The sequence below is a fragment of the Propithecus coquereli genome, unplaced genomic scaffold (genome assembly GCF_000956105.1).
Source record: "Propithecus coquereli isolate 6110/MARCELLA unplaced genomic scaffold, Pcoq_1.0 Scaffold38, whole genome shotgun sequence".
Taxonomy (NCBI): domain Eukaryota; kingdom Metazoa; phylum Chordata; class Mammalia; order Primates; family Indriidae; genus Propithecus; species Propithecus coquereli.
Window position 1 is genome coordinate 9214193 of NW_012149507.1, and position 15781 is coordinate 9229973.

The window sequence follows — 15781 nt, forward strand, 5'->3', positions numbered from 1 at the left end:
TGCACTACAGGGTTATTTGAGCCAGGTTGTTGAAGGTCCTCCATTAGGTCAGCCCCTTTGCTCACGGGTGGCAGGGCACTCCCGGCAGGTGGACGGCAGGCCTGTGAAGCCTGGCCCTGCGCACTCTGTCCTGGGCTTCCTGCTGCCACGTCTGCTTGGTGACTGGGGACGGAGCCAGGCCTGCCCCGCCCACCTCCCTAAATATTGGGCACAGGCCCTGGGGCCCCCAGAGCAGTCCAAGTAGGCCAGGCATCGGAGGTGCCGGTCTGAGCCCCCTGGGAGTGCTGTCCAGTCTTTTGAGATGTCCTGTTTCTGTGGAATTTCAGGCCCTGAGATGTCCATGTGGCCTCTCCAGAACCAAGCGACCCTTGCAGCGAGGAGCTAATCCTTTCCCCCATCGAATTCTGCTGCAGCTATATAAGGAGTAACTTATGTTCACTCAAAAGCACCTGTTTGAAATGTACAGGTCCATGAATTTGTAACCACCACTCTGATCCAGATAGCGTTTCTATCCCCGCAGAAAGTTCCCCCTGTGCACCCCACTCCTTCCATCCCCTCCCCACAGACAACTGTTCCGACTTCTGTCACCTCCTAAATTAGTGTCACCTATTCTGGAACTTGATGTGCATGGGATCATCTGGTAGGTATTTTTTTTCTTTGTTCCATTTTCTTTCATACAACTTATTATCTGTGAGATTGCCCCCCGTTAAGCGTGTCAGTAGTTTGGTTTTTTTTAATTGCTGTGTGGTGTTGATGTGCTACAGTTTATCCCTTCCCTTGCTGGTAGACATTCGCGATGTTTGCAGTGCAGGGATGTTATGAATACTGCTGCTGCTGTGAACACTTGTACACGTCTTTTTGTGGGCATATATTTTCATTTCTCTTCGGTAAATACCTAGGAGCGGGATTTCTGAGTCATAGTGTAGGTGACATTAACCAGCCAGGGTGTAGTTAGATGTATATTTTCATTGCTGTTTGTTCTAAGTGTAATAGAAAAAGGCCACTCGTTGCCACAGGACACGCTTTAAAGTTACAAGGTTCCAGAGGTGAAGCCTGTCATTTACAGAGTGCTCCGGGCACCCTTTCCATATTGGCCTCACATCCGAATTTGCATTTTTTATCTTTAATCCATATGTGTCACTCCCCCTTTTATCCACCGAAAGGGCAAAGGTGAGATTTTGAACTAAAAAAAAAATTCCCGAGGCAGGTGTGCAAACCAAATTGCAGCTGCCCCTGTGGTTTGGTCTTCAAGTTTCTAGAAGGCGACCACAGAACGTGAAAGCTGGCTGCGTGCAGGTTCTTGCAGGGCATTAGCGAAATGGAGGTGCGTCTCGGTGCCGCGAGGGAGGGCGGGCGCTTCCGGCACTCTGCACCGCTTGGCGTATAATTAAAGTTTCACGAGAGAGTGGTTATTTATCACTGGAACCTGGCAGTCAGGTTGGTAGTGGTGTTTTTTTCCCTCCCTTTATGGGTGTGGAAAGCAATTAAGAGGGGAAAGTAAGTGAGAAAGCTGAGATGATGCCGACAAAATTAACGTTAAGTGAATGGATTTCTGGGTCCTTGTTCTTTCTGAGGAAGAAGTCCCTCACACGGCTTTGACATCAGAAGGAAAACCTGTGACACCTCTAGGTATATAAATCCCAAGAGAACTTCTCTCGGATTGATAGCCACGATAAAGTGTCTATTCTTTTATTTACTTAATATCAAAACCTAAGTACTCAGAAAGCCTTCCCTCCACCCTCGAATCTCCCCAGCTTGTGGGACCGTATCTTGGAACTTAATCTTTCAGTACAGTGTGAGATGCTGAGCAGTGGGAAATAACTGACTCAACCAAAGGAAGATGAATTCAACCTTCGTGTGGGAGGTGGATTGGACTCTGTTCCCCCCAAATATTTATATATATATATATATATATATATGTATTTTTTTTTTCATTAAAAGTTGCGGTGATGGCGTAGGCACGTGTTTGCCCGTCTGCAGGGTGGGTTGCTTGGGAAGCTACAGCAGATTGAGCTCCAGCCCCTCCTTCACAAGGCCCCTTCTAAGGCCCTCAGGTTTCAAGGTGTCTGACAGGGAGGGGCTCTCTTTGAGAAAAGCAATGTCCCCTTACAGAAGCACACTGTTGGGCACCTCCCTGAGAACCGGAAGGGCTCCCTCAGTGCACAGGCCTGGACAGTAGCGAAGGAGCCGGTCCGTGAGGCCTGCCGGCTGTCGGTGTCGGTGCTAAAATGAAATGCCTTCAGTGCCTTACTGTGCTGGGTGGCAGGGGAAGGTGTGGGTTTGTTTTTTGTTTTTTTTCCTTACAGCAGTATCAGATATAATTCACATACCATACAGTTCACCTCTTTAAAGCCTCTTTTACAATTCAGTGGTTTTTAGTATATTCACAAAGTTATGCGGCCATTGCCACAATCAGTGTCAGAACATCATCATCCCAAACGCAGCCCCCAGACCCTCCAGCTGTCACCTTAACCCCGTGCTGCCTAAGCCCTAGGCAGCATGCTTTCTGTCTCTCTATGCATTTGCCTATTCTGCATGTTTCATATCGGGGAATCATACCACATAGGGTCTTTTGTGTCTGGCTTTTTAAACTTAGCATAGTATTTTGAAGGTACATCCATGTTGTAACATATATTGAATAGTGTTAAGGTGTTTTTTTAAATCATTTTTTGCTTGTAAAAATAATGTAAACTGAAATGTGAAATTCTCTCCCTTGACATTTTATCCAAGATGTTGCAGCATGTGCTCTCTTTCTACGTATTGGTCTTGGACTTTTGGGAATCACTTCATGATTTGGAATGTGGCATTCCGTGCACGGTTTAGCTCATGCTCTGTGGCCACGGTTTAAGAAACTTGCGTTTAAAAGTGCATCCACGGCCGGGTGCGGTGGCTCATGCCTGTAATCCTAACACTCTGGGAGGCCGAGGCAGGTGGATTGTTTGAGCTCAGGAGTTCAAGAGCAGCCTGAGCAAGAGTGAGACCCTGTCTCTACTAAAAAAATAGAAAGAAATTAGCCGGACAACTAAAAAATATATAGAGAAAAAATTAGCCGGGCACGGTGGCGCATGCCTGTAGGCCCAGCTACTTGGGAGGCTGAGGCAGGAGGATTGCTTGAGCCCAGGATTGTGAGGTTGCTGTGAGCTAGGCTGACGCCACGGCACTCTACCGCAGACAACAGAGTGAGACTCTGTCTCAAAGAAAAAAAAGTGCATCCAAGTACTTTCTGGGTGTGTGTGAACCTGGAGCCACATCCACCCGGTGTCATCTCAAGGCTGGGGGAGACACTACTCTAGAAGTTCTATAGCACTGGATAAAAATTTGACAAATATCTGACCCTGAACGTACTTTGCACCACCGGGTAAATCCATGTGGCAGGGTAAACCTGAAGCACAGACAGCTTTTCATGTGTTTCTGTCCCCTTGCAAACCATTTCATTTCAGCGAGGGAAACTGAAGAGTTACTGTCCTAACAGGAAGGGATGCAGAGTCAATCCAGGATTACGTCTTTGGAATTCGATGGGTAGAAATAGCAACAAATGCAGCCCCGGGCTGCACAGGCTGCCCCCTCATTTCCATAGTTTCCTGTGATTTACTTTCCGCTTAGGGAAAGGATTAAATGCATAGAACAGCTGAAATGCCCATCTGTTGGTGGTTAGATGGATTTAGTCGAGGACTGCTGTGCTGCTTAATTACCTTAACAAGCACGAACATCTTTCCCAGTGCCCAGCTGAGCTCCAAATGCAGCCAAAGCAGGAGAGCCCTGGTTTTCCAGTGGTGTTGGCGCTGGAAGGAGCTGTCCAGGTCATTGCCGTGTGTCCCTCCCTCTTTTCTCAGACGTGGCACGGAACCAAGGCTTGGAGAGACTGCACACCTGCCCCAGGTGTCGCAGCTAGCTCCTGGGGTGCAGGTTTCACTAGGGCTGGGTTGGGCTGGAACCAGTTCCCTTGGAATGTTCCTGCCCACGGGTCAGAGGAAAACAGTAGCTGAATCTACAGCAAGCTCACATCTGTTTGGCTCATAGGAATTCCTAGGGAGATTTGGAAGGCAGGAGAGTAGGACATGAAGGCGGCTAGGGCTTTACCAGGCCCTCGAGTGAAAGCATCTTTTCCGTTGCTTCTGTTGGAATCAGACCAGCAACCCATCAGCTCTGAGGCCCTCCCTGCTCTCCAGGATCGTTCTTGGGGCACACGCACCCCCACTCTCTCCCGTGACACCCCCTCCCTACCCGGGAGGCCTTCACAGCATCGTAGCTGGTGCCATGGGCCAGGGTGGGACCCCAGTTCAGTTCCATGGAGGCCTCTCTCTCAAGTCAAGCCTTTGTTTTTATAAAATGCAAAGGGTGTCCCAGTGTCTCTGCGGTAGATGTGGTAGACTCTTTTAGCTAGATAAGCAAGTTGTGGGCTTATCTTTTCCTGTTATATCAGAAGGGACTCCTGGTGTCTGCCCCACGCTGGGCCTTCCTAACTTTGCTTCCCGACTCTGGTGGGGCAGCCGAACTTTCTGAAATATGTCTCTCTGGACAGAATGTGTTTTGGGTGGTCTCCTCCTTCCAGCTGATCTTCCCCTCTCCCCTCATGCAGCTGTGCACACACGGCTTCCCTGCTGCCACGCAGCTGCGAGAAAGCATGTGTAAGCAACCTTCCAAGAGTGGAATGACCACCTCTGCAGAAACACAAGTGCCACAGCCCAGCCCTGGCGAACCCCAGGGCCTGGAATTAGGTGGCCATGAAAACAGTGGTCATTCAGACTGTCCCAGACCAAAAAGGAGCCGCAGCCTGTTTAATTAGCACTTTGATTTACAGTAACATGCACTGGCAAACCCCCGGCATTGCTCGTTTTTATAACCCATACAGTCAGACTAGTAGGTGAGCTCAGACAAAGCACTGGCCTCACCTTTAATTTATTCTCTCCCAAGCCAGAGAGAACGAGCAGTGGGGACAGAGGGGGAGCACTGTAACCCCACACCTGCAGCTCAGTCTCCTAGCACTGCCTCTGTGACTCACCCTGTCACTGAAGAGAGGAGGGCCGTCTCTTGGTGTGGCTAGGAGGTCCGGGCTCTGAGGGTCATAAGATTCCCTCAAGACAGGACATGATGAGGAATCATAGCCTGCCACACACTCCAAAGAGTGTTGCTCAGAGGGACCTGGAACCAAGAGGACATAATGACTGTCACGCCTTTGGAACCCACCTGGAGGGGGTGGCCCTGGGCTCAGGGTGACCCATGCAGTCCTCAGAGTCTGGCCCATGCAGGATGGTGCAGAGCGGTGGCCTCAAGATGCTGCGAGTGTGCAGGGCCTCTTCTGAGCACAGGTCTGGGAGCAGACTGTCACTTTGGAGGTCGCCCCTCAGCTGTCCGCAGGCCGGAGAGCTCTGCGTGCAGCCTGAAGGCTACAGCTGGGGTCAGTGCCCAGCCAGCCTGCACAGTGGCACCATTAGGAATAAGCCACTGCTGTGGGCCGAACTGTGCCCCTGAAAAAGAGGTGTTGAAGTCCCAACCTCCAGTACCTCAGAATGTGACCTGATTTGGAACTAGGGTCATTGCAGTCGTAAACGAGGTAAGATGAGGTCATACTGGAGTAGGCACCTCACAGGAGGACACAGATGCTGAGTGAAGACAGACACACAGAGAACGCGCAAAGGTGGAGGCAGAGACTAGAGTGACTCATCCCAGCCCAGGACACCTACAACTACCAGAAGCCAGGAGGGAGCACCAGAGGATTCCATCCAGAGCTTTAGAGCGAGAACAGACCTGCCAACACCTTGATCTCAGACTTCCAGCCTCCAGGGCTGTGAGACAATAGGTTTCTGTTGCACAAGCCCGCAATCTGTGGTAGTTGTCACAGCAGCCACAGGGGCTAACATGGTTGCTTTCCTGTGCTCCACCAGCCTCGGGCACTCACTGCCAAGCAGCGAGCAACGTTTACCTTCCTCTCAGGTCTTGAGTCTTGGAGGCATTTGACCCAAAAGCTAACCTTCCTCACCCCGACACAGATGTGAGACTAGAGTGACCGTGCTATTGGGCGCCTGCCTCGGTTCGGGAAGTGGAAGTCTGCAGCAGCCCAAGGTCACAGCCTCTCTCCCCAGGTGCCCTTGGGTCTCCCAGAGCAGCCACCCTGGGATGCAGGTCCCAGCTGACCTGTGTGCACCCTGGACCTTCTGTTGGAGCCCTTTTTCTAGACTTCTCTCTCCCTGTGCCACACCCCCTTGAGGCCAGAGAGGCTGCCAGTCCAGTGAGGATGGAGCTGGGGTTCTGGTCCACGCAGCGGCTATCTCTGAGACTTGACAGAAAGGTCAGACTCGCAGAGACCACCACAGTCCCCTAGGGACCCTTCTGCTGGCTCCAGATCCGTGCTGCCTTGCTGTGGTCTACACCCGGAAGCTAGTGACTGGACTCGAGGACTCCTTCCCCAACCCCTCTTGGCAGCAGGAACAACAGAACTGCAGCCCCTAGTTCAATTCTGCCTTCCCGTGCCAGAGCACCCGACAGCAGGAAGAGCTGGAATTGAACCTGGAGTCCTCGCTGAAAAGGCGTTGGGGCATCGTCACCCTTAGCTTTCCAGCCTCTGTAGCACAGCGGGTGTCCCAGAAGGAGGCTGGATATTCAAACCATAGCGTGTGGTGAAGATGAGTCCCAGGAGGGCGGCCTGAGCCCCGTGGGGTTGAGAGGATGAGCCTGCGGAAATGGCGCTACAGCCGGAACCAGGAATGGGCGTTGGCCAGGCGGGGAGGATCAGATCTGCAAGTCCTTGGACTTCAGCACATAGAAATCGCCTGGGAAACTCATCTTGGTGCAGCCACCAGGGCCCCACCCACAGGGACTGTGACTCAGTGGGGCTGGAGCGAAGCCCAGACCTCCTGCCGTCTCCCGCTTTGTGCTATGAAATTTCCAGCGTCTCTTAGGTATGTTCTGTTCTTGCTTTGATCGTCAAGATAAACCTAGGAAGCCGCCCATCAGATATCCTCATCTCTGTTCTGAGAACGGGAAGGTGACACTCAGGGAGGTCAAGTGACTTTCTCCGTGTGGCCCGAGTGGCCACAGGTGGAGCAGCCTGGCCACTGGCCCTGCCCACGGCTCGCTGAGGTCCAGGGTGAGCCTGGTCACCTTTCTGAGCCTCTCTCTCTTTCCCTGAGAGATGGGGTGGTGGGATGCATTTGCAAACTTCTTTTTTGGCAGCGGGAGCCTTCTTTGAAGAGAAGTGTTGCACGTGTCTACATAGGAGACCGACCGAACGGAGCTGCTGCTGTTGCTGTGGGGAGGGGGGACGGGCCCACCTGTGCCCCGCCCCGCCCAGCACTCCAGCAGAGCCCGGTCTGAAAATCCAGATGACCGTTAAACAGCAGGATCTCCTTGCTTGGGGCTCACAGGACTTCAGGCCCCCAACAAAGGCAGACAGGCGACTTTTTCACTTAGGCCTGCTAACATCATTGCAAACGTCGTGGCTTTCGGCCCCGAGGAAGAGCAGGCGGCCCTGTGTCTGGGGTTCAGGGTGCCTGGGTTGGTGGGGGAGGGGGGTTGAGAAGAGAGAGAGGGTGGCGCTGGGTATTTAGGAAACAGAAGGGTTGGCTGGTGGGCCCAGCTGGAGGTGAGCATGTTCGAGGTGGTCCCCATTCTACTGCCTGTTTCCTAAGTGAAAAATCGTACATCCTGTTCAACCCAGAGGAGACATTAGTTCGAGATGAAATAGAGCAGCTCTTAAAAGTAGAAAGGGAAACAGGACTACGTTTGAGGGTTGCCACAAGGTGTGGCAACCTGCTGGACCTCGGCGGTGAGAGTAGCACCGCACACACCTGGGCGCACGTGTCCAGATGCTGTGGTCCCACATGGCTGGGCTGCCACTTCCCTGCTCTGCACAGGGCACATCCCTGGCAGGTACCAGAATGAGCACAGCCTGGACCAGCTCAGGGAGACCTTCCCGATTGGACCAGAGAGACCATGTATCCAAGGAGGAAGACTCCAGTGGAGTCGTCTTCCAGCCAAGCGTCACAAAACCCTGAGCAAGTTGGTGGAATTGTTCGAGTCAATACTGCCGCAGTTTGCCTTTGCTCACCGGGGGAGCAGAGAAGGTGACACTGAGGTCACTTTGAATTGGGATGTGCTGGCTGTTTGCTGGTCTTTATTGTTAACGGACACCAGAGGCATTCCACGTGTCTGCTGTAAAATCCTGTGTCCTATAGATGGAGATGTTCAGAGAAAGCCACCAAGTTTTCTTAGAGCCATTAAGGAAACCTTTGATGTGTTTGGCTGGCAGTGGGCCATCCGTGAGAACAGACCTTCGGATCACAATCTGTAGTGTCTTCTTTCCTGGGCTTTGATTATTGCTTGTGGCCAGCCAGAAGGGACCCTGCCTTGGCCAGCGTACTCTTGTGGAGGGATGAGACTAACTGTTTAGTTCAGAGTTAATGCAGGGCACAGAGGAGCAAGGAAGACCAGAGTATTCAGAAAGGGCTCCGAGCAGCCAGTCTTTAAGGATGGATAGAATTTGAAATGAGGAGGAAGGAATTCAAGTTCCAAGGGATCATTAATAATAGCTACCATTATATACGTGGAAGGGAATGTTATTCAGCCTTAAAGAGAAAGGAAATTCTGACACGTGATGCAACGTGGATGAACCCTGAAGGCATCATGCTAAGTGAAATAAACCTGTAACAAAAAGTCCAATATGTGATTTCACTTATGAGGCAAATTTATAGAGACAGAAGGTGGAGTGGTGGTTGCCAGGGGCTGCGAGGAGGGAATGGGAGTTACTGTTTAGTGGGCACTGAGTGGGCACAGAGTTTCAGTTTGGGAAGAGAAAAAAAATCTGTGGATGGATGGTGGTGATGATTGTGCAACAGTGTGAATGTACTTACTGCCACTAAACTACGTACCTAAAAATAATTGAAATAGTAGATTTGCAAATTTTAAGAGCTAGGCGTGGTATGTGCACCTGCAGTCCCAGCTACTCAGGAGGCTGAGGCAGGAGGATCGCTTGAGCCCAGGAGTTAGAGGCTACAGTGAGCTATGATCATGCCTGTGAATAGCCACTGTACTGCAGCCTGGGAAACATAGGAGACCCTGTCTCTAAAAAAAACTTTTTTTAATTTAAAAAAAGGTAAATTTTCTGTTACATGTATTTTACCACAATTTAAAACATAAATTTACAAAAAACGTAGCTAACTTTTATTGAGCACTTGCCGTATGCCCTGCCAAGCCCCATCCAGAGCACTTCTTGTGTAGTTCTCAAAATAGCCATGTGAAGTAGGCACTGTTACTGGTTTTGTTTACAGAGGTGGAACTCGAAATTTGCAGTGATTGAGTAAGTCTCCCAAAGCCAGGTGACTAGTGAATGGTCCAGTGTGGATCGAACCTGGATTTGTGCAAGTCTGAATCCCATGCCCTTAAACCCTGTGCTGTGTGAGCAACAGTCTGAGACACAGGAACTGGAGCAAGGTCACCCTCCGCCCCACCCCCATACCAGGCACCGACTTCTGACGGTCTACGGTTTTCCTAGATGTTGCCTCATGCTGCTAATGGTGGCGACTTGTTTTCCACCTACTTCCAAGAGGCCACTGCTTCCTTCAGGCTCCTGGGTTCAGCCCTTGTTGCAGCTTTAATCTGACTTTCCCCATGGCTTGAAGGTTTGGGGAGTTGTAAATTGGCTGTAGCTGACACATAATTATTACACACGACCCTGATTTTAAGGAGTGACCCATGTCGCCCCCTCTGTTGCAGACCACAGTGATAGACTACGTGAAGCCCTCGGATCTCAAGAAGGACATGAACGAGACCTTCAAGGAGAAGTTTCCTCACATTAAGTTAACACTCAGCAAAATTAGGAGGTACCAGAGTCACCACCCCTTGAACTTTCCCTCCAGATCCCTCTTCTAGCACACGTTAAACGTGTGATTTGCTCGATGGTTCTTCCTGTTGTTCTAGTCATTGAAGCAGTATCATATTCAGCAAAAAGAGACTCCCCGGTGCTGACTGACTTGTGCCTCGGTGTGGCGGGGAGGGCTGGGGGAGCGGGACAGAAGGCCAAGCCCCGGACCCCCACTTGACAGAGATCTAGGGGGAGGGTTCTTTAGTGAAAGAATCACTTCATGCTGTCTGCAGCTCACTGGTTGCATAAGATGCCCATCATGGAAAACTCAGAGAGGATGGGCAGCACTCAGATCTCTACTTTCTCAAATGTAGGCCAAGCAGAAGAGAAAAGAGTTGGTATCGCAGGGTGTGAGATGACTCTGCCCGAAGTTATGCGCCCAGAGGTGACCGCCAGCCAAACCCCGTCTTTAGCCATCACCACAGCAGCCAAAGCAAAGCCAGGCCCGTATTTCCCTGTAGCTGGATGGATTCACCATGTGGTGACCCACGTCTGCCGGCCAATAGTCAAGACGACTGGCAAACATGCAGTACACACATGCACACACGTGTGTATATATGCATGTGTAGTAATGGAAGCTAGATACACCCGAGTGTGATATTGGAATATATGTCAACATTTACATGAGTGTGTCTCCTAATAACTGATTTGATTCTGGCATGTTCCAAACCAAAGAATCAAAAAAATAGAGAAAAATTAAGCATTCACACTTGGTCCCTTTGCTAGGGGGATTCCTAAGGATGCTGATTTAAGTTATGCTCTTAGCCTAACCCCTTTTCTGCCCTAGTTAATGAAGTAACAGGTACTTGGCCGGGCTCAGGCCAACTGCCCCATTTGTTTCTCTAGTCATCTCTCTGGAATGATTTTAGTTTCCCAGATATTGTCCTTCCTTCGTGTTGGACAGCTTCACTCCTGGTTTCCAAGGAGACTCTGGGATATCCACTGTGTTCAGTGGGGTCCTCCTGTGTCCTCTGTCGTGGTCATTAGAGCCAGGGCTGGTCACTCTGCTGATCTAGGCTGCTGTCCCTGTCCCCTGTCTGTCACCATCCTGGCAGTGGTAGTAGCACAGCACTGCCGGGTCAGGGGTGAGAGTAAAATAACATGTTGGTCTGTACAACTCGACCAACAGAGAAGAGTCCAGAGTCCCAGATAACTAAGTCTCCTCTCCACACACAGTGTAACTGTCACACTTCTCGGATATGATCCTAGTCCACGTCACCCTCTGGGAGTGAGAAGGAGAAAGTGGTTTCGAGAGGGAGTAGTCTCTTTCCCTTGGGTCCCCTGGAACTCTAAGTTGTAACAAGACTCTTCCTCCTCCCTGTCTCTCTAGTCTGAAACGGGAGATGCGGAAGCTGGCTCAGGAGGACTGTGGCCTCGAGGAGCCCACGGTGGCCATGGCCTTTGTCTACTTTGAGAAGCTCGCCCTCAAGGGGAAGCTCAGCAAGCAGAACCGGAAGCTTTGTGCTGGCGCGTGTGTGCTGTTAGCAGCCAAAATTGGAAGTGACCTCAAAAAACACGAAGTCAAGCATTTAATTGACGTAAGTGGCCTGTACCCTGATGGCTGGGAGAGCGCAGACTCCATACACCCCACTCCAGGGTTCTTCTCTCAGAAGGACCCGGCCGGCGACCCTGCCAGAAGGATTCTGGTCCTTAGCGGGCAGCAGAGATGAGGGCTGTGAAGCCGTCCTTCCTGCAGGGACATCAGACGCCCATCTCAGGCTGTCTTACAAGAAGCGATGATCTACTCTGACAAGACAAATAATCCCCAGTGTTGGGTTTGCCCATAAAAATCCATTTGCAGACACCATTCGAGGTAAAGTCACTCTCACAGCCATAGAAGACATGGTAACCTCAAGGGGTCTCATGGGCAGCGTGGCCCACAGAGCATCCAGCATCGGACACGTTGGTTCAACAAGACCTTGGCTTCCTGCTGCCTTGATCGTCTCCTCTTTGGGGAAGGGCGTGGGTTTGATAGGCTGGTATCTCTTTTCCTTTAAAGCAGAGCCCCTACCAAAGCAAGGAACCACCAATCTCCTTGGATGGATGTGTGAACGTCTATTTTAAAACTCAGCGTATTAATAGAAAATTTGAGGTACAGTAAAGCCAACAGATCAGGAAGGAGACAGTTGCCATTGAGAAAATAGTTTGTTACAGTTCTCAGGAGGAGAGGGGTATCTTAGCTGGTGCTGCCATAACAAAATACCATAGACTGGCCGGGTGCAGTGGCTCACACCTGTAATCCCAACACTTTGGGAGGCCAAAGAGGAGGATCGCGTGAGACCAGGAGTTCAAGACCAGCCTGAGCAACATAGTGAGACCTCATCTCTACAAAAAATATAAAACTTATCTGGGCCTGGTGGCGTGTGCTTGTAATCCCGGCTACTCAGGAGGCTGAGGCAGGAGCATCGCTTGAGCCCAGGAATTTGAGGTTGCTGTGAGCTGTAATGAATGACACCACTGCACTCCAGCCCAGGCAACAGTGAGACCCTGTCTCAATAAAAAACAAAAAACAAAACAAAAAAAATTACCATAGACTTGGTAGCTTAAACAACAGAAATGTATTTCTCTTATTCATAGTTTTGAAGGTGGGGAAGTCCAAGGTCAGGGTACAAGTTGCTTCCTTTCCTGGCTTGCAGATGTCTTCTTACTCTTTCCTTAATTTTCGGGAGAGAGAGAACAAGCTCTCTGGTTTCTCCTGATAAAGACACTGATCCCTTCATCCATGCCCAGGTCCTTATCTAAACCTAATCACTCCCAAAGGCCCCACCTCCTAACACCATCACATTGAGGATGTGCCACCAGCACGTGAACTTTAAGGGGATGGGAACATTCAGTCTCTAACAAGGGGCATGCCATGCCATGGGGGCCCCACAGGGAGGCATTGGGCTTGGTGAGGAGGGAGAGGGGAGAGCTGTGCCCGCAGCCTTTGTTGTGGTTTTCACAGAAAGGAATGGGCAAGGCAGGGTACACAGGCTTAGGATTGGCTAGTTTGGATAATTTCAGTGGGCTCTGGGGCATAGGAGCTGCCCCTAAAAGATACCTGCCCTGGGGCGAGATTAGGCAGGGTAGAGGCCTGGAGTACAAGAGTCCAGAGAGGAGGTGGGGTATGAGCACTGGATTGAGTGGTTTGCATTTGAAAATGGGTCACTGTGGAGGATTTGGCTAACCCTAGGAGGAGCAGTCCCTCCAGGGTCAACAAAACCCCAGATCACTTATAATTTTTGTTAATATTTATCATCTGAATACCAAAAATAAAAGACATGGTTGATACAGTGCCCCATATGTCTCACTGTCCAGCTGTCTCTAGCGGCAAAGGCAAAAAAGCAGAAAGGACAGTGTGTAGCACTCCCTGTGAAAAGGAGTATTCTTTGGGTCGTGCTTTATTGATATTAAGAAATGGTACGGAGTCATATAGCTTGTACAGTAAATACACGAACAGGGAGGTGATCATTGGGTACCAAGATAGGCTTATATAGATACTTGTTGAACTAGTGTATCTTTAGATGTAACAAATATATTAAAGTTATAAATGATATTACACGTTTGGTCATAGTTGAGTAATGTACCATACAGCAAAAGCTGGTAGTATTAACACAGAATATAACAGTAATGGTTTAATGAGCCATTTGCAATAGCCATAACCCAAAGCCAGATCCCACCCAGTTATGATCTGAATGTAGTCAACAACTAACTTGGTTGGTGAGACTTTTTATTAAGCTAAAAGCTGAGTTTAAGCCGAAGCAGAATGTGCCTGAGCAAAACGAGGCCTTCCCTGCCCACCCTCACCCTGGTGGTCCTTCTCCATTCCTCACTCCAGCAGCCCCTGCCGTTAGTGGGCAGGTAGAGCATCGCTGGGCACTACCCCTGTTTAGCCGTGTGACACTCTGAAAGTGGGGTGATGTCCCCAGGACTCGGGTCCTTATGTATAAGGACCGTTACCAGCTCACCTCCTTCTGAACTTACCATGTGGTTGTTAGTACAGGTAGTTTGCCCCATTTTTAGGCTACCCTAGCCTGAATAACTTAGTTTTAGCAGGTGAAGTTTGAGTCCCCGTTAGGTTTGAATCTCAGCGCTGCAATTTACTGCCCATGTGACCCTGGACAAGTTCTGTGACCTGTTGCAGCCTGTTTTCTCATCTGTAAAAACAGATAAATGTAGCATCAGCCCTGTAAGATCATTGAGAGGATTGAATGAAGTCATATGCCATGGGTGAGGCTCCGGACAGACCGCAGGCACTCGGGGAAGTGCGGTTCCCTCACCAGCAGGACCGAGGGCAGGACGCACAGGCTCGCCCGGGATGGGTTTCCCCGGAAGCGCTCACTGGCTAGTGGACAGAGAAGTTAAGTTGCATAGGACTTGAATTTCAACACTAACATTGCTTTGGGTTTGCTTCTTGTTGCAGAAACTGGAAGAGAAGTTCCGGTTGAACAGGCGAGAACTGATTGCCTTTGAATTCCCGGTGTTAGTGGCCTTGGAGTTTGCCCTCCATTTGCCAGAGCACGAGGTCATGCCCCACTACAGACGCCTGGTGCAGAGCTCCTAGCACCCACCCCGCGGCGGCCCGAGGCCCGTGTCCTTCCAGCTTGGTGGAGCAGCACTTACTACTGGAAATGCAAAAGTAGAACTCAAAATACCAGACTTTTCTTCCTCTCAACATGTTTTTGCGGAGAAGCAGTGCCGGAAACCTTCTAGGGACTCCTCGGTCCGGCCGGCCGCGGAGAGGAGACGTGCTGACAGCAGAGGCCCTTCCTGCTCTCCACTGTCGGGAACTCGTGGCTGCCCCCGCTCCCATCTTCCTCCCGGGCACGCACAAACCTCGCATGTGGCCCAGGGCCTTCTCTCTAGACCTGTTCCTTCTCGGAGTGTGAAGGGCTTGAGCAGACGTGGGAGAGAATCTGCAGAAGTTGGGAGAGAGCTTGGAAGAGACACCCTCACTGTGTCAAAGAGTGTGCCAATGTATTTTTGTACCAGCCGTTGGAAGTGCAATTTCCCTGGGGCGCGTGGGTGTGTGAGTGCGCCAGTGTCTGGGAGATACTGCCTCCGCCCTCGACCCCCAGAACCAAGCCTACCCTTTACCGAGCGGACCTCAGCCTGGGGTCTGAGCCAGGCTGACCTTTGGCAGTTCTTTCTAGATGATTTCTGGCTAAGAATCACTCTCTCCGTACCAGACTGTTTGACATCCTCTGCTCTTAGAAAAGGCTACTGTTCCTGTCACCTCCAAGGGGACAAACAGACGAGCTCTCAGTGTTGGATGAGCCCCGTGGAAAGGCACGGAGCGTGGCGCCCTGTACCTTCGTGCCGTCTGCCGCCGCAAAGCGTGCGCGTGTTCAACCTTGGCACTTTCCCCACTGTGGAGACGGCTGGGGCGGCGCTCCACGGAGTGTGTCCCTGTGCTCTATGTTAGAGTGCATACTAAGCACATTTGCCGTGCTACATATATCTACATAGAAAAGTATTTTATAAAAATCCAGAATAGAAATGAGACACGGGATTGGTGTTTGGCATTTGCCAGCTGAGACAAACTCCAGTTCGCGCTGCGGTTGAGCCAACGGAAGAGGCGACGGCGCTCATCATTCCCACGTACCCAGGGCTGTCAGTGCAGGATTTTAATTGTGACTTGTCCTGACTCACTGGGACAACTTGCGGTAGGCACGTCACCAGGCTGTCACCTCATAGCCGTGAGAGAGGGAGGTGCCAGTTGGGGTTCCCCTGACCGAAGAGAGCCTGTGGCCATGTAAAAAGAGAATTAAACTCTTGTCGTTTTACATATATCTGTATGTGTTATGCGTAGACACGCGTGTCTCCCCAGTCACCTCTGCCTTCCACTGCTGATCCGTCCGCCACCCCCGACTGCACACACGGATTCTAGTGAGGCCACACATTTGGAGCTTCTGACGGCACCCGGAGAAGGGGCGATGGGGG

The 15781-nt window shown here is 50.8% G+C and overlaps 1 protein-coding gene across 1 annotated transcript in view; it reads left to right on the forward strand.

Moving 5' to 3' along the window:
• Positions 1–15562, forward strand: part of CABLES1 (Cdk5 and Abl enzyme substrate 1) — a 103390-nt gene extending 87828 nt beyond the window's left edge. The window contains exons 8-10 of the mRNA XM_012652090.1: positions 9712–9818; positions 11190–11397; positions 14262–15562. Of these exons, the coding sequence (XP_012507544.1) occupies positions 9712–9818; positions 11190–11397; positions 14262–14402 (456 nt within the window). The 3' untranslated portion in view covers positions 14403–15562. The remainder of the gene's footprint in view (positions 1–9711; positions 9819–11189; positions 11398–14261) is intronic.
• The last annotated feature ends 219 nt before the right edge of the window (positions 15563–15781 follow it).